Source organism: Pezoporus flaviventris, unplaced genomic scaffold (assembly GCF_033815535.1).
Source record: "Pezoporus flaviventris isolate CSIRO_AGI_PZ_B2104156 unplaced genomic scaffold, CSIRO_AGI_Pfla_v1 ptg000007l, whole genome shotgun sequence".
Lineage (NCBI taxonomy): Eukaryota > Metazoa > Chordata > Aves > Psittaciformes > Psittacidae > Pezoporus > Pezoporus flaviventris.
Genome location: NW_026892555.1, coordinates 47,654,532 through 47,672,267, shown reverse-complemented (window position 1 = coordinate 47,672,267; position 17,736 = coordinate 47,654,532). Strand labels below are relative to the sequence as shown.

The following is a 17,736-nucleotide window of genomic DNA, read 5'->3' as shown; positions in this document are numbered from 1 at the left end:
GAAAGTGCAGCTGAGACTATTATTAAGGAAAGATCACTTTTAAAAGCCAGAACTCATGGAAAAATACTAAGATGCTGAGAAGCATTTCCAAATAACAGAAAAAGGAAGCAACTGTGGCAACACAGATACCATAAAGAAGTTGCTTGCCACTGAAGTGTGCTTTTTTTGCTGTTGATTTACAACATGTGTAGTTTACACACATTACTCAAAACCCTCTCCCCATATGATAAAAGCCTTGTCCAAGAGACAGTCTCTGTGTGGGTGTGTCAAAGCATTCATTGACACACAGCTCTACATTTAATAGAGCTGAATACACTCAAAGAAAACAGAGATTCCTCAGGCAATCATTCCTAGAGCTGACTGCAGTCCTGATGCTGCAAGTCAGACAAAAATATAAGCCATGTTAAGCATCAGTAAAGGAATTAAAGATATCCAGTGTCTGCAGATTTTTACCATTATCTCAAAAGAACAAATGGGGAAAGTCTTAAAATTAAGAGGCTAAACTTTAAGTAAATGTCTCACAAATTATTAACAGCACTGATGTATACTTAGCAAACTGTTACATTTCTCACCATGATCATTAAGATATGACAGCAACTTGTAATGCAGAGTTACAAAGGCTAAGCATGAAAATAAGCAACATGGTATGTGTATGCCTAAATATGGGTTTAAGGTCAGTTTTCATTAACACAGCAAGCTGCACATTATCCACGAGTGCCATCTCCAAAGAAGACAGGCAGTACTCTAATTGCAACTTCTCTACGCTGAAGCACAAGACTTTCAGAAAAACGGGAAATGAGAAAGCCTATCTTAATTACACCACCACTGTGGTGTTTAAAAACTAACCAGGACACATTAATGAATGCTTTACTAAGGCTTCGTGAAGTATGTTCTCTAGACAGCAAAAGCCAGTAATGACAAGAGATAAGAAAGTTAGCTTCAGCATGGAACAGCAAGATATTTACTGATTGAAGTAATTTTCCAAACAACTGTATTCTTAAAACAATACTTACCCTTGAAAAAGGGTAGGGTAGGTAAATTGCAGGACAGACAGGACATACTGGAAAACAAATACCAAATTAATGGACATCAAGCACCTCCAGCTTATAACATCAACAATCACAAGAGCAACAAAACAAACAGTTTTTACTAAATTAAAAAGACAAAACAAAAAATCAGTTATTTCTCTTCCAATGCTGGAACTGCTGGATGCTGCCCCAGTCACTGTGGAAGGCAGCAGACACCAAAGATCATGGGGTGCAGAGTAGACACACTGAACAACAGAGAGAAGGCTACCTGCCAAAATGCTCTTTCTGAGCACATTCCATGCATCACATTGAATGAGAAAACGATTAACAGAAACAAAAAGACACAAGCAGTTTTCAACTAAAATCATATCGTACCACAGGGGCAAACTTTGGCAGAATCAATCTTATTATATTTGTCTCCTGATTAATTTATCTTACAGACCTGACACTCTGTTCACACACTATTTTGTGTAAAATATTAAGCAGCCCAAAAAGCTCTGTGGAGATGTAATATATGGGAGGAAAGAAGTAAAGCCTCTCTGTCATTGTTTTAGCATGCTTTGTCAGGGTCTGGGCATATGGGTACCAGTGTATTTTCCCACTATATACGTATATATGCAAATATGAGGCAGAAATATATATGCCTTTCAATATGTGTATCAGGATCTAACAGCTTCTCGTAATGAAGTATATAAATACTATTTGTGCAAAGGAGAAGAAGGCTGAAGCTTCTTCAGAGGAAAGGAAAGGTACTTGCCACCCCTTCCAGGAGCCAGCACAAGCTCTCAACAGTGAAAGAAGAAGCTGAAAGCTTTCAACAGAGAAGAAACTGTGCTGAGCAGCTTGCAAGATCCTGCTTTTAGGTGTGGGGAGTGTCACTAAAAAGCTGGCATCAATATACAGAGATAGGGGTTGCTGGTTCACAACGGATCATATTATACATACATTTGGCAGAACTGCCACCTGGGTTTTAAATCAGGACAATATATCTGTGCATGTTCATACTCGTTCTTGTGTTTACAAACCACCTGCAACAACTGAATGGTCTACATTCTGGCTATTTTTAACTTTAATACAGTAAAACCTCCATTCAGGTTTGAAAATGGATGCCCTATGTTAAAGTCCCTCCAATTTCCTCTCAAGTGCAGTTAAACCTTTTCCAACGTACAATGCAATCTGGCAGCTTTTCTAGCCTCTCTCTGTTCAACTAATCACTGCTCCTAGCAGTCTGTCAAATCAAGTGTGCTACCTCTCCCTAGAAACTTTGCTTCACGTCTGGACTTCAGCCTACGTCTGGGTGTCCTTAATGGCAAGCATACCTTGGTACAGAAACCAGTGGCCAATGCTCATATAAGATTTTATTTTCACTTCTAAAATACTACTGTTTTCTAACTCTCCCTCAGAATATCCGTACCTCGATTGCTTCAAAAACATCTTTTCTTTCGGAAATCTGCACCAGAAACACAGACACACTCTCTGATAAATAGGACAGCAAGGAGTGGTTATTACCTTATCTCCTCCTCCCAGAGTGAAAAAACTGCTCACTCTATGGCTATGTTTAAACCATGCAACTTTATCCACAATGTGGCCATCTTCAGCCTACTTCTCCTACTTAGACATTTCAGCAATACCAGTGGGCAATTAAGTTGCACAGTGGAAAACAAAATTTCTTGTCCTTAATTTGCAGGTTAATTAAACTGTAAAAGAGTCTGTGGAAGTTAACATTTGTTTCACTGCTGCTATAACAATTTGAGTATCTCACATTTTTCCCTTGTATACTTGATATTATTGTTAATAGATCTCTTGGGGAATGGCTGTGCTTTCAGTAGCTGCAGTAACTATCCAGCCTCATCAGTGCTTTCAAAGCAGAGTAATTTCAGGCTCTATAGCTAACATTTCATTCGTTTGAATGATATATTACCCCCTTTTCTCCCCTAAACATGCCATTCTCAACTTGGAGCGCACACTGTGGTGCGCATTTGGTCTAAGGTGCCAGGGGGAAGGCTTCACTAGCCGGCAGACCTCCTCCGCCGGCTCTCCCTGAGGAGGGCAGGGCAAGAAGAGGATACAGTCCCTCCTCCTTTTCCTCCTCCTCCTGTGTCCCAGCACTGACCGCAGACGCATCCCCCTACTACCGCTACAGCGGAGAGACTCCCCAGCGCCCCGCATCCCCTCCGCCTCTCCCTGCCCTGGTCCCTCCGATGCTGGGGAAGAAGGGGGCAGCTCCCCGCCGTCCCTCACCTTGTTGGTGAAACAGGACGCCAGGTAGAAGAGGCAGAAAGCGAGGCCACCCGCCGGCCTCTTCAGATACATCTGTCACCGCTCGCCCAGCCGCGAACGCCCCTGCACGCAAGTCCGGCTGGCGGCGGCCATCGCAGCGACACGTAGCACCAACGGGAATCGGGACCCCGCGGCCGGCACCGCCTCCTTAAAGGGCCGGTGCTGCCTCCTCGCAGCGGCCCCGCGGGGAAGGGTTTGGGATACTGAGCATGGAAAGTCGGACATGACCCGACAGTGTGCGGTAGCAGCCCAGAAACCAACCGTGTGCTGGGCTGCGTCAAAAGGAGCATGACCAGCAGGTCGAAGGAGATGATTCTCCCCATCTGTTCCACTCACGAGACCCCACCTGCAGTACTGGCTTCAGCTCTGGGATCCCCAACACAGGATGGGTGTGGAGCAAGTCCAGGGCAGGGCCAAGAAGATGATCAGAGGGCTGGAGCACCTTTGCTGTGAAAACTGGGTGAGAGAATTGGGCTTATTTGGCCTGGAGATGAGAAGGCTCCAAATGACAGTTCAGAGCAGCTTCCAGTATCTAAACAGGGGCTACAGGAAATCGGGAGAAGGACTTCTTAAAAGGTCATGTAAGGACAGGACAAGGAAGAATGGCTTTAAACTGAAAGGGGGGAGATTTAGAGTAGATGTAAGGAAGAAGTTTTTCCCTGTGAGAGTGCTGAGGTGCTGGCACAGGTTGCCCAGAGAAGCTGTGACTGCCCCATCCCTGGCAGTGTTCAAAGCCAGGTTGGATGGGGCTTGGAGCAGCATGGTCTAGTGGAAGGTGTCCCTGCCCATGGAAAGGGTTGGAACTGGATGAGTTTTAAGGTCCCTTCCAACCCAAACCATTTTGTGATTCATCAGTGATGAGTAAGCAAGAAATATCCCAGGGAAGTTGAGAAGCAGTGAAAGACCTGCCCTACCTAGGCAGGGTTACTGGATGTTCTTTTATTATGGCCTAGGTAAGCCTTGTTCTTCCCAGATCTGGTATTAGCCAGTCCCTATCTGCTGTTCTCATCTTGGCTTTGCTCAGGTAATGAAAAGCCCAGGGCTCTCTTCTGTACAGGTACACCCTATTTTTAGAGGATGGAGCAAAGCAGCATGAACAAGGAGCTGAGCAATGCCTAAACGGGAGTGAGAGGGGCCCTAACTAGTAGACCAGAGTCCAACTCCAGCCTATAAAGTGAGCCTGACTAACCTGCTACATTTAGCCTCAAAAGAAAGTCAGTAGTGCACTGACAGCTCAGTGGTCTCTGCTGTACCAAAACAAATTCCAAGTGTTTTGGTCCATCACAGAATCAAAAAAAGTCATACAATAATTGAGGCTGGAAAAGACCCTTAACACTACCAAAACCAACAGTCAACCTAGCACTGCCAAGTCCACCACTAACCATGCCCCGAGAACCACTTACATGTCTTTTAAATACCTCCAGGGGTGGTGACTCCACCATTTCCCTAGGCACACTGTTCCAATGCTTGACAACCCTTTCTGAGAATAAGTTTTTCCTAATATTCAATCTAAACTACCCCATGCACAGACACAATCCCATATGGACTGGAAGGAGGTGGCCCAAAACAGACATCAGATTTCCAGTGCTGAGAAGTTTGGTCCATTGAGGCCTACAGAGATCAGTGGCACTGATGTGCCACTGTAATGGATGTGATAAAGATGGTGTGGTGGGTGATACAGCATTTCCACTTCACAGAGCATGTTTATGTAAGCACGTCAAGAGTGGTTTTTGCAAACAAGGGAATACTTTGCATTGTGCCAAACATTCAGCCTGTAAAGCTTTAAAAAAGAATAAGAAAACTTTACAGGTATCTACAGAGTATCTACAAAGTAAGCATAATACTTTAGGCATTTTATTTTAGTGACATGTCATTTTAGTTGAAAATATTACAGTGATTTCTCTCTTTGTGCTTCTTCCAGCATTTCTTGTTAAAATTGTGAGACTTGGGCAAAGATGATGGATCTTCCTACAGTAAGCTGCAGAGGCAGGTTTGCATTCTTGTAAGCCACTTACAGTAAGAGATTATGAATGAAGATATACATTTCTGCCAGTATTGTTTATCATGACTAATTTGAATTACATATTAAGTAATTGCTATACAGCTTTGTAATTATTTTGAGTAATATGAATTTAAGTTTCTGCTCTATCTAGATTTTTAACTATTTTTATTAGGAGATGAATTGTTAGGTGAATGTGTGGCAAATTACTTTGTTTAGTTGTCATTTTACAAAATATTTCTTCATAGAATCATAGTATCATAGCATAGTTAGGGCTGGAAAGGACCTTAAGATAATCAAGTTCCAACCCCCCTGCCATGGGCAGGGACACCTCACACTAAACCATGTCACCCAAGGCTCTGTCCAACCTGGCCTTGAACACCACCAGAGATGGAGCATTCACAACTTCCTTGGGCAACCCATTCCAGTGCCTCACCACCCTTACAGTAAAGAACTTCTTCCTTATATCCAACCTAAACTTCCCCTGTTTAAGTTTTAACCCATTACCCCTCGTCCTATCACTACAGTCCCTAATGAAGAGTCACTCTCCAGCATCCCTCTAGGCCCCCTTCAGATACTGGAAGCCTGCTACGAGGTCTCCACGCAGCCTTCTCTTCTGCAGGCTGAACAGCCCCAGCTTCCTCAGCCTGTCTTCATACGGGAGGTGCTCCAGTCCCCTGATCGTCCTTGTAGCCCTCCTCTGGACTTGTTCCAACAGTTCCATGTCCTTTTTATGTTGAGGACACCAGAACTGCACACAATACTCCAGGTGAGGTCTCACAAGAGCAGAGTAGAGGGGCAGGATCACCTCCTTCGACCTGCTGGTCACGCTCCTTTTGATGCAGCCCAGGATATGGTTGGCTTTCTGGGCTGCGAGCACACACTGAAGCCGGCTCATGTTCAGTTTCTCATCGACCAACACCCCCAAGTCCTTCTCCTCAGGGCTGCTCTGAATCTCTTCTCTGCCCAACCTGTAGCTGTGCCTGGGATTGCTCCCACCCAGGTGTAGGACCTTGCACTTGGCATGGTTAAACTTCATGAGGTTGGCATCAGCCCACCTCACAAGCGTGTCAAGGTCCCTCTGGATGGCATTCCTTCCCTCCAGCGTATCAACCAAACCACACCTGGGGGTGTCCCCGTTCCAAGGTGCCAGGTCTCCCCGCCTTTCCTCCCGCCGCCGCCAAAAATACCAGCTTTAGCGCCCGCCGGTAACCCCCGCCCCGCCCCGCTGACATCACCGGAAAGGAGGGTGAGGCGCCGAGCCGCCTGCCAATGGGCAGCCTGACGGCAGGTGACGAGAAGAGGCAACTGGGGAGAACCCGGAAGGTTTCGTATTCGGAGTGTCGCTGCGTACAGAGAGCCCCTCTTGTCCCCTCCCGCCCACCCTTGCGTGTGCAGATGGACTCGGTCAGAGTTGCCGCCGACGGCGGGCCGGGCTCTGCCTGGCGGAACAAGGTGAGGGCCGGGCTTGGCAGGGCCATAGGGAGGGGAGAAGAGGGCGCAGGCCCGACCGGGCCTTAATGGTGGTGGTGGCGGCGGCTGCCCGCGGGGCTGCGTCCGACACCTCGCGTCCGCTCCGCGGCACCTCGACTTTCCGCCTCTGGTCCCATTCCTGGGAGGCGGATCGGGAGAAGAAAGGCAAGGTGGGGCACCGGGCGCCGTCTCTGGCCCGCGCAGGCAGACGGCACGCAGGTTGCTCCGGTTCGCGGCCGCACTTCTCCCGCCCGCCTCCCTTGGAGCTGTTGAGGCCGCGGTCTCCGCGGAGCGGTGTCAGTAAAGCCAGGGCTGCAGTTATTTGGGAAACTGAAGGTTTGGCTCCAGTGCCCAAGCGAGTAATGAGCCGCGCTGGACAAGATATGGCGTAGTTCGCTGCGGCTAGCGATTATCTCCTTGGCGGAGAGAGCTGCTGTTAAAACCCGATAAATGTGCTTCTTGCCAAACTCTGATGGTAAAGCAGGGAATTGGATCCCGGTGAATTTGGTTATCAAGGCGGTAGGCAGTGAGTCAGAACTTGGAGTCCTCATTCGTCAACCCCCACCTCTCCAAGCAAAGTTGTGTGTATGCTTCTGCGATTTTGAGGTGATGTTAATGATGGCTGTCCTTTCACTGCTCCAGAAACGGAGGAGGACGCCGTGCATGAGCCATTACTGTTGTGGTATTCCAGGAGAGGTTCTATATAGACTCTGTAAGCAAACTTTATGCAAAGACTTTGCCACTGTCTCAAAGGGTTCTCGCTTACCGACTCCCTCCCCCCATTAGTAAGTGACCATGAACATGCTTTCAATCACAGTTCTCCTTCTTGAGTTTATGAAACTGTTCTTTCAGGAATTTTACATAGTTAAGTTCATCATACTTCCCTAAGTACCTGTAGCAGGCAAGCTCTTATAAGATTACATGAGCTTATTTTAGAGCCAGTGATAGCTAATTATCCTGATCACTGTGTTGCCACTGCACTTCTTGCTTACTTGAAGAAAATGTTTGTTCATTCACAGTGTCCGTGGGGAGCCCCTAACACAGCATCAATATCATGTTCCTTTGCTGATGTAATGAGTGAACAGCTGGCAAAAGAGCTGCAGCTGGAAGAAGAAAATGCTGCTTTTCCTGAAGTGGTTGCGTAAGTTTTAAGTCCTGGATTAGTGATTTCTGTGGTTATGAAGCCATCTTCTATCTCTTGTGCTTTCTCCTACCACGTGTTTAATGTGTTGTGATATAGTAAATTCTTTACCTGTTAACTCTGTTTCTTCAGGTCGTTTTCAGTGAAGTTGGCTTCCCCAGTTAAACTCTTCCGTAGATTCTCTTCTCTGTCACACTTCCTTCTTTCCTGATGTTTTCTTTGTATTATTTTGGGTGCTTTACGCCAGTCTCTGTAAACTCATTTTGAGAAATGTTGTCAGGAATGTTGTTGCTTGAAGTTTTTTTTTCTTCCATTTCATAGACTTGTTAACAGTGTACAAAACTACTTTGAGAACTGTCAAGTGCATCACCTGTATCCCCCTAATACTTGGATGTTCTAAACATACAGGCCAAGATCTTACTAGTTTTAAACTCATACATGTTTTGTTTATGGCCTTTTCTGTGAAACAAAGCGAAGCAACAGTTTGTTTATTTTTAAATTTGTTTTTATATGTTTGTTTATGAAATATGCACACATATATATATACCTGTATGCCTTCTTTCTATTTCCTCAAGGGCATCTTAAAAATAGAGCCTAATGCTTCATATAGAATGGTAAACAACCAGAAGCTTAAGTTGTATTTGCATTGTAAGGGTGTAGCAAAGTGAAATTAAGTCCTGCTATATTACTATTTAGTGTTGGCTTGGAGGGGGAGCAGACAGTTGAGATCTATTAATTTCTGTGCAGCTCTGCATGAAGTCTTTTGTATGAAAATGGTATAAATGGTCTTTGATGAAAGCGTATAAAGCAGTATGCCTGTTTAGATTATTGTGTCTAACTTTTGAAATTTGTGTTTAATTTTACGTAGTGTTGCTGAAGGACCATTTATTGCAGGAGAAAATACTGACACTTCTAGTGACCTAATGCTAGCTCAGATGCTGCAGATGGAATTTGACAGGGAATATGATGCACAGCTTCGGCGTGAAGAGAAGAAGATCAACGGAGATAGCAAAGGTACCCTCATTAGAAGAAATATTTTTGCTTTGGAGGTATTCTTGGCATTCTGCTTAAGTTGACAGAGCTGTGAGGAAGCAGCAAACCCCTGATAATCATGGGCATGCTTATTTCTTTTGTTTCTCAAGTCTCCATATCCTTTGAAAACTATCGGAAGGTGCATCCCTATGACAGTGACAGCTCAGAGGATGAGGTCGATTGGCAGGATACCCGTCATGATCCTTATAGAGCAGGTATGTGGTGGTTTTTAAGACCACACTTTCTTCAGTTAATAGATATAAGAATATGACATAATTAAATTCTTTTTTTTTTTTTGAATGTAAGAAGACATTCCAGTTTCATGTAAAATCAGGTCACATAACTGGGAGGTGTTATGCAGGTAGTTAGGTGGGTTACTTCACGTTTCTGTCTGCCAGTATACTGGCTTCGGTGGCTGAATCTGGCAAAACAACTATTGCATGTGGCAAGTACTCCTGGGATATGCATATCTGTCATGTACATTTGGCTGTGGTATCCGCATATACTGAATATTGCTGTTTTTAAGACACCCAAAGTGTGTCTGACACCCCAGAGAAGACAGAAGTAAGTCATTACATAGCAAAAGCGGCTCTCACGCTTAGGGTAAGAGAAGACTGCATTAAGATCATACAATTGAAGTCTTTTATTCGATTTAAAAAATAAATTGTTACTTTTGTGGGCATTCTGGAACCTTTATGAGCATTGATTAATTTTTTTTATATGTAAAGCTTGATTTATTTTTCTTCCTCCTGCTAGATAAACCTACTACTACACCTAGAAGGGGCTTCATAGGAAAAGGAAAAGACATTACTACTAAACATGATGAAGTGGTATGTGGAAGAAAGAACACTGCTCGCATGGAAAATGTAAGCAAAAACTTGGGGAAACTCACTTTGTATGTGAAACTGGAATGCTGTAATTCAATGAAAGAATTAATGCTTGGATTAGTTATTCAAATATGCAGTTTGAGTTGTGCAGGAAATTTGTTTAATAATAGTTTGTAAATGACTATGATTCAAGAACTTGCACAGAACTGTTTTGGCAAAACAACTATCAGCAAGTTTGGTATTGGCAAATAAAACACCAAGGCTATTTTTGAAAAGTGTAACTGTTGTGTAACCTAAGTTTTATGCTTCTTAAAATTAGTTTTGCCTGATGAGCCAAGGAACTAATTTTCAGTCAACTGTTCAACTTGCAGCTTTTCATAGTGTAAACATTTTGTTTTCTTTAATGTAAGTGGTGCAACTTCTGCAAATAAGGAAATACCGCAAGTGCTATTTTTACAGGATGTTAGGTAATCTCATATCAATTTAGGCAGAACTTCAAGTTCTGAGTTCGGAGCAGTACAGTTTTCAATGGAGTGACAGCATTACACAAAGTGGTTTTCATAGGGTCCTAATCTACCATATTTTTTCCAAATTAGAATGAGAAGTTTCTCCTTGTGGCAACTTTTGGTGTCTGCTAGTAACAGTGCTTAAATATCTATTATTTCTACTTGTAGTTTGCACCTGAATTCCAAGTTGGGGATGGAATTGGGATGGACTTAAAGCTGTCAAATCAAGTCTTCAATGCCTTAAAGCAACATGCGTACTCTGAGGAGCGTCGAAGTGCAAGACTCCATGAAAAGAAGGAGCATTCCACTGCTGTATGTTTTTAATCAAGTCTTTCTCTATACTTCTTATCTGATGTAATATCTGAACACAGTCTGAGTAATTTCTTGAAACATTCCATTTTTAGTAAAACAGTTAAACATTACTGGAAGAATTGTATTAGCCAGCTCCTACTAGTAAAAGGCTGTCTTTATTTAAGCTGCGTTACTGTGAGAACCAGCTCAAAGTAAGATCAAGCTGCTTCCATTATTTTGTCTTTGTTTTTCTAAACTTGTCTCTGAATAGCTACAATGAATAAACTGCCTAGAAACTGCTTATAGAAACCATCCAGAGGGTTAATCCTCTGTAGCTGAACCATGTGGATCCAAATATGTTTTCGTAGCAAATTTGAGGAAGATGAGGTGTCCAAATAAACTCTGACTTAATAATTTAGGAAGTCAGTTGATATGCTTTGTGGGTGAGTTTAGAGCAGGGCCTCTGGTAATGCCTGCTGTGGACTTGAAATCTGGGTGTTTTGCTTTATAGTTTTTGATAGACGAAGAATATAATATTTGAGATATTTTGATTTATGATTTCTAAAGACTTCTTGAAAACACTGTAAGTAAGTGTTCTTGAGCTACAGTCTGTACTTTATGTTGAATTGCTAAAATACTGTATATGCAACACAGCTGATAAGGTGGTACCTGAGGGTATTAAATCTTAAGATGACAGTGCTGGAGCAGTTTGGCTTTGTTTCATCTGCTTGGTTTGGTTTTGTTGTTGTGGTTTGTTTGTTTGGGTTTTTTCCCCTCTCTGTCAATTGAAAGAATGCTCTTAATACATTATTCTTTCCACCTAGTTGAACACTTGCAGTGTATAAATACTCTAAATGCACTGTAAAGCAAAGAATTATGTTAATGACTATTCATTTCTTGTTTGTAGGAGAAAGCAGTGGATCCTAAAACGCGTTTACTTATGTACAAGATGATCAATTCTGGAATGCTGGAGACCATCACAGGCTGCATCAGCACAGGAAAAGAATCTGTTGTTTTTCATGCATATGGAGGAGAGTAAGTATATTGTTTGTTACTAACAGTAGCTTTAAGTACCAGAGGTGGTTTTAAAAGAAGAAACCACAAAAATACTTAAAGTTTGTATTAATGTACTTGCAAATAATAATGTAAGAATCTGAAAACCAAATGGTACCAACCATAAAGTAAAAAAAATCCCACTTTAGAGACCGTGGAGACCATTTAATGAACAGGGACAAATCCACTGTAACTTTCTGTGGAAAAATATGAACTTCTTTTGTAAGAAGGAAGTCTTGAAATTCTGAGGAACTCTTTCCACTGACCTGCCCCAGAGTACAGAGCTGTCATGATCATCTTGGGCTGCCTGAAGATTGTCTTTCCATGCAAACTGCTGCATTATCAGCTCCATCTGTGCAGTTCAGTGGAGGTGCTGTTTTTACTTTTGGGTTACCTTGAGAACAGTGTTGGGATGCTCTTCACTTTGCAAGTCATGCAAGAGTCCTGTTTTAAAGACTACCATGCTGGAAGGACTGTGGTATGTTGGTAGTGATGGCAGTGCATTTAAATCACTTCAAAATAGTGGTGTTTCAGAAAGAACTAATAAACCCCAAATACAGGTAATCAAGGGATGTCAAGAGAGGGGTAAGTTGGGGGTGGGGAGAAAAGATGCACCATGTCTTTGTGGTGCTTAACAAACATTTTGATACTTCCATTATATTTTTTAATGCAAGATTTTTTTTCACTCAATTTCTTGAAGCAAGTACATCCACTAATAGAGCTCTTCTTATGACATTTAAATAAAGTATTAACAGATTAGGAGATGGAACCTATTTGATAAGCAACATATAATCAAAATGCTAAAACCCAAATATGTATATAAGCTTAATTATAGAGCTCTTAGAAACTTCACTAGAATTGGCTTCCAAATTTGATAGGAAAACAGATTTTATATTAAATATTGCTTTATCTTGAAATATTAAAAAAAAAATAAGAAAAGAAACCCTTGCATTAGCTTGTGAAGATGTAAATAGTTAACCTTGTTATATATTGGACTTTTTCCATAAGAAGTGCAACTGAAGATAAAGTTATACCTCCAGAATGTGCCATCAAAGTGTTTAAAACAACTCTTAATGAATTCAAGAACCGTGACAAGTACATTAAGGATGACTACAGATTTAAAGACCGCTTTGGTAGATTGAATCCACGAAAGATTATTCGTATGTGGGCTGAGAAAGAAATGCATAACTTAACAAGGTAAGGAAAAAAATGGTGTAGCTGTCAAATACCTGTTGGTTTCCCGTTTTGTGTTTTAAGGAAAATATATCTGGGTAGAAGGTTTGATTTGATTTTAGGCTAAATAATGTACAACCCGGCACAGATTGAATAAGCTGTTGATTTCTTATAGTTTAATGAATTGGCAGCATTTCCGGTGATTTAGTAGCAGAGTGTACAAGCCCATGAAGTTAGGCTGTAGCTGTAAAAATGATTTTTATTTTTTTAGATCTACTTGGGACTTTAAGAATCAACTTTTCCTATGTGAAATACTGTGAAATATATATATATTTAGCCAGGGTTCAGTTGGCCTATCTCAATGGCTTTTCGGCTCTGGATCAAGTTTCTCACTCGGCTCTCTTAAGACTGAAAATGAGCAAGCAGGAACTAGAACTGTAGGGTTTGGGGGGGTTTGTATTGTTTTTCTTAATCAGTATCAATTTTCTGATCCACAGAATGCAAAATGCAGGAATTCCTTGTCCTAAAGTGGTTCTCCTTAAGAAACACGTCTTGGTTATGTCTTTCATTGGCCAGGATCAAGTCCCAGCTCCTAAACTAAAGGATGTAACACTTAGTAGTGAAGATATGAAAAAGGCCTACCATCAGATTCTTAATGTAAGACAATGCTGATTTCTCCTCCAGTTCTGGGTTGTGTTTTCTTTTAGGGGAATAACTTAAAGGACAAATCAGCATTTATTTATTTTTCAGGATGCTTGCACCACTTCCAAGATACAGAGTCCAAAGGCTTATTTTGCTGCTGTTTAATGTGTGACTCAAAATAAATAAAAAATTATGCCCTTAAACCAAATAAATTTAATTCCAGTGGAAGATGTGCTGGAACTTGATGACAAACAGATATTTAGCAGCAGAGGAATTATGAGCAAATAGTCCTCCTTTTATAGAAGCAATATGTGGTTTAGAAGGTTCTCTGAAGTCTGTCAGGGCATACCAAACACGTAATTTACAGTGCTTAAGCACTCTCCAGTGGATAGCCCCTCCCCAGCCTGCTTTTTAGCAAATCTAGAAATCAGAGAATGAATCAGAGAATATTCTATGGTAGATACTTTAATTTCCTATTACCTGCTGTAATTGTTTCAAACATGTACTTGCAACTGTCCACTTGCTATTACTTTATAGACCAAATCAAACTGACTAAACAAACCAACCATCCATCCCAGCAGCTTGATAATACAGATGGTCTGTGCCTCAAATCTTGGGACCAATAGAGCAACATGGCCATGTTCTAAGTGAATATGCATACTAGTTAGGATTCAGTATCTAAAACTGTGATACTTCTTTCCTGTGTGATAGGGGTGAGAAGGACAGGTATATTTTGAAAACGTGTTTATCTGCCTCATGCATGCGGACTGGTTAGCAGAGCTGACGTGAGTTTACCAGACTCATTCTTCTGACTTGCCAAAGCTAAGCTAAGTGATAAAAGCTTAGTTTGCTGGCATTTTACCAAATTTGTGATTCCCTGTATGGAACTTTACTGAAGACTTAGAGGAAAAAAAATCCAAGATATAAATTTGGTGGTGACTGGGGAAATAGTCATGCAAAAGATATTTATTTAGCATATAGCATACTTCATTCATTAATTTGATTCCTTGCAGATGATGCAGCAGCTGTATAAGGAGTGCAACCTCGTCCATGCCGATCTGAGTGAATACAACATGCTTTGGCATGATGGGAAGGTGAGCTTATCCTCAGTGTGGGAAGGAAAGGTTTCATCTAATGTGAAACGTTAATACCAAGTGAATTGCTATCTCTCTGTGACTACAGGTGTGGCTAATTGATGTCAGCCAATCTGTGGAGCCAACCCATCCTCATGGACTTGAGTTTCTGTTCAGAGACTGTAGGAATGTTTCACAGGTAGGACCTCTTCAACTGACTGTCTTCTCTTACGCAGAATGTTATCCAATATAAAATCAATTTGGAGCTAACTAATAAACAACTAATACAACTCCGTTAAAAAATGGTCACCATATATATATATATATATATGAGATAATATGACATATATATGGTGACCGTATATATGGTATAATCATATGTATATACGATTACTCATGTATTTTTTTGTATTAATTGTTCTCTGAAAGGAGAAAAAAGTGTGCAAGAATGAAATGGTACCACTAGAACTTAAAACTTTCACTTATTTCTATCTTCAGTTCAACAAAAGCAGAAGTGTCATTTTGACTAAATAGTGTAATTGTGATGTCAGGAAGGAAATCCATGTTTTCTTTAGTGTAGTACAGCGGTTAATGTGTCTTTTTCTATTGCCTAGTTCTTCCAGAAAGGAGGTGTGGCAGAAGCACTAAATGAGCGTGAACTCTTCAACGCTGTCTCAGGTTTAAATATTACAGCTGACAACGAAGTAGACTTCCAAGAAGAGGTACATCTTTCTGCATCTTAACATTTCAGTTTGGTTAGCTCATAGCAGCTGTTCTGATACCTTAACTTTCCACATGTAGTTTGTATGATTAGTGTGTGTGAGTATAATTTCAGCAATCCTTCTGCATCTCTTTTTCAAAGCTCAAATGTTTTCAGAAGATCAAATTGACAGACCTCTCCACCCCCTTTCCTGTTTCCCCTGCTCCCAAGTATAAAAGGCTTTATGTTGCATACGACTATTGCTTTCAGTGTTAAAAAAAAATTAGTGATCTGTTTTAGTTTAAAAGCTAGCTTTGCTGTCTTCCCTTACATATGTTAAAGGCTGTGCAGAGAAAGGAAAGCTGGGTTAAAATAATAATTCTACTCCTTAGTTTTCATGATTTAGATTTTGACTGACTTGAATTCAAATTTTTCCATAAGAAGTTTTCTTTAATGTTAACTGGTGTTTTCAATTTTCAAGCCTAGAATCATGCTAACATAAATATGGACTAGGAATCTTTGGTCACCTTTGGCTTTTAACTTTCAGATTTTGGTTGTAACTCATCAAGGCACGTTTCCCAGTATCAGACATTTAAAAAATATGTGATCAAACATTCTGTATTTATTAATTAAAGTAAGGGCAACAAGTTCCTAATGATAGTGTAAGTTTCAGCATGTAGTAGGTGGGAATCTGGAACTAGTTAACTCCTGGGGTAGGTCCTCAAAGTAAGGAAAAGATAATGGGAACACAGGTGTCACTGTTCCACAGTCCTTATGTATCTGCAAAAACCAGTTCCCTCACTGACTGTGTCATGAGCACTGGGGTGTGAGGTGGGTTTTTTTTTTTTGTTGTTTTGTGTCATCTTTTGTACATGTAAGTTTTATGGGAAGGACTTTACACTGCTATTTACATAAAGGTGAATTTGAGCAGCCCAGCCTTAAACTTCAGACTTTGACTTTAGCTGTAACTAAAATTATCTCCCCTGGAGTATAAGAGGAAGTAATCCAAACATAACAAGATCAGAATAAGCTACTGTACTGTGTTACTTGGACTGTACAAAACATTGGAGTATAACTCCCTTCAGCTTTCACCACTAAAAATTATTACAGTGGATTTGTAACGTTGGTATTATTTGAAATTTCTCCAGTGCTGGTGGATTGGCTGAGTTACAGTAGAGGTGTTCAGAGTTGGAAAAAGTCTGGGGAATACAGCTGAAGTCTTAAGAATCATTCAGTCCTCCCTGCAACTGGCAGTGTTCAAGGCCAGGCTTGATGTGGCTTTGAGCAACCTGTCTAGTGGTTGCCCATGGCAGGGTTGGAGCTGCATGATCTTTAAGGTCCCTTCCAACCCAAACCATTCTATGATTCTGATTTCAGTTACATAGCATGAGAAACTATAAAGGAGTGCTACTGTTTTTAGGAACTTGCTGAAAATAGATGTTTCCAGCTGTACTTCCAAAGCATGTTGCTCCCTACACGTGACCAAGTTTTTGAAGTGGCAGTACTGTCTATACCTGATCAGTCACCTCAAGCTACCTTTCAACACAACTTAGAACCATTCTGGTGCAGGCATGGTTTTATGATTTCAGCATGGATTTATTTTTGTCTCTCTAGATTGAAGCCTTGGAGAAGAGGAATGAAGATCATGTGCAAAATCATGGAAAGAAACTGTCGAGGTTTTCGAGCAGTGGAGATCCACCTATATATGATGAATAGCACTGACTGTATAGCTGCTACTGTAACAAAACACAAGTTTACTGCTTCTATGTTGGTGCAGTGGTAAATGCCAACTACTCGTGTCAAGAGAGTGTGGTTGACTGCGAATGCCAAAATGGAAAACACAGCGAGCGTATGGTGATGCCTCAGTGGTTTTATGTTTTAACTTAGCCCACACGTCAGGCTGGCACTGTGAGAATGGACCTCACTACCTCTTCAGACAGTCTGACAACTTCACCAACTGCCCAGTTTCATTAGACGAATGTAGCCAAGGCGGTCATATTTTACGTGATTGAGAGCTTATATGTTCTAGTTTTTTAAAAACAAAAAAACCCACCAAAACCAAATAAACAAAAAACAACCCCATCTTTAAAAATCATCTAGATAGTCTAAAATACTTAGTGGGAAGGCACACTAGGACAGTCCCTCTTTTTTTCCTATCGCTACTTGTAAAACTAAAAATTGTGTGTGGACACAGTGTGGGTGAATCTTTCATCCTTCTCCGTCAAGGGCAAAATGAAAACTATGCACTGCAGTTATATGAAAATGTTTATTTAACAAACCACTTTGTTTATAAATGCAAAAGTCTGGACCTTTTAATTTGAAGTACATGGAATGTGGCTCTGATCGTATCTGTGAATACAACTGGGTGTTACAAGAGAAACAGTTCTGAATTCAACCAGCAGAGGACTTCCTTGGTGATGAAATGCTGAGGGCTGCATTCAAGTTGCATAGCCCAGTGAGATCAGTTAGCTTCATTCTTGATATACAGATGGTTCCAAGTAGTCAATTCTTGATAATA

The 17,736-nt window shown here is 41.3% G+C and overlaps 2 protein-coding genes across 13 annotated transcripts in view; one reads left to right on the top strand and one right to left on the bottom strand.

Moving 5' to 3' along the window:
• Positions 1–3,591, bottom strand: part of TMEM241 (transmembrane protein 241) — a 56,761-nt gene extending 53,170 nt beyond the window's left edge. For 5 of the 10 annotated variants that reach the window (XR_009742573.1, XR_009742574.1, XR_009742572.1 and 2 more), the window contains exons 1-2: positions 3,270–3,587; positions 1,014–1,060 (exon numbers count right to left, since the gene is read on the bottom strand). Coding sequence is in view for 3 of the 10 variants with exons in the window: in XM_061448652.1 (XP_061304636.1) it covers positions 1,014–1,060; positions 3,270–3,341 (119 nt within the window). In the remaining 7 variants the exon portion in view is untranslated. Of the gene's footprint in view, positions 1–1,013; positions 1,061–3,269 lie in introns of all 10 variants that reach the window. The other 5 variants (XR_009742570.1, XR_009742571.1, XM_061448652.1 and 2 more) reach the window with 5 other exon arrangements.
• A 2,973-nt stretch (positions 3,592–6,564) lies between these two features.
• On the top strand, positions 6,565–17,250 carry RIOK3 (RIO kinase 3). Of its 3 annotated transcripts, none has more exons than XM_061448659.1 (13): positions 6,565–6,762; positions 7,800–7,921; positions 8,790–8,935; positions 9,064–9,168; positions 9,710–9,819; positions 10,455–10,598; positions 11,485–11,612; positions 12,639–12,827; positions 13,301–13,460; positions 14,459–14,539; positions 14,628–14,717; positions 15,133–15,240; positions 16,833–17,250. In XM_061448659.1, exons 1-13 carry the CDS (start codon positions 6,580–6,582, stop codon positions 16,932–16,934), a joined length of 1,668 nt encoding a protein of 555 aa, XP_061304643.1. In that variant the 5' UTR covers positions 6,565–6,579; the 3' UTR covers positions 16,935–17,250. The 3 variants fall into 3 exon arrangements, with proteins under 3 accessions (XP_061304643.1, XP_061304644.1, XP_061304645.1); XM_061448661.1 differs by lacking the exon at positions 6,565–6,762 and adding an exon at positions 6,984–7,255; XM_061448660.1 differs by lacking the exon at positions 15,133–15,240.
• The last annotated feature ends 486 nt before the right edge of the window (positions 17,251–17,736 follow it).

Excerpts from the sequence above, each read along its gene's own strand:
- RIOK3 (XM_061448659.1), top strand. The coding sequence starts at position 6,580 with ATGGGCAGCCTGACGGCAGGTGACGAGAAGAGGCAACTGGGGAGAACC. Across the intron at positions 10,599-11,484 it reads AGAAGGAGCATTCCACTGCT|GAGAAAGCAGTGGATCCTAA; the intron begins GTATGTTTTTAA and ends TCTTGTTTGTAG. Across the intron at positions 13,461-14,458 it reads CCTACCATCAGATTCTTAAT|ATGATGCAGCAGCTGTATAA; the intron begins GTAAGACAATGC and ends GATTCCTTGCAG.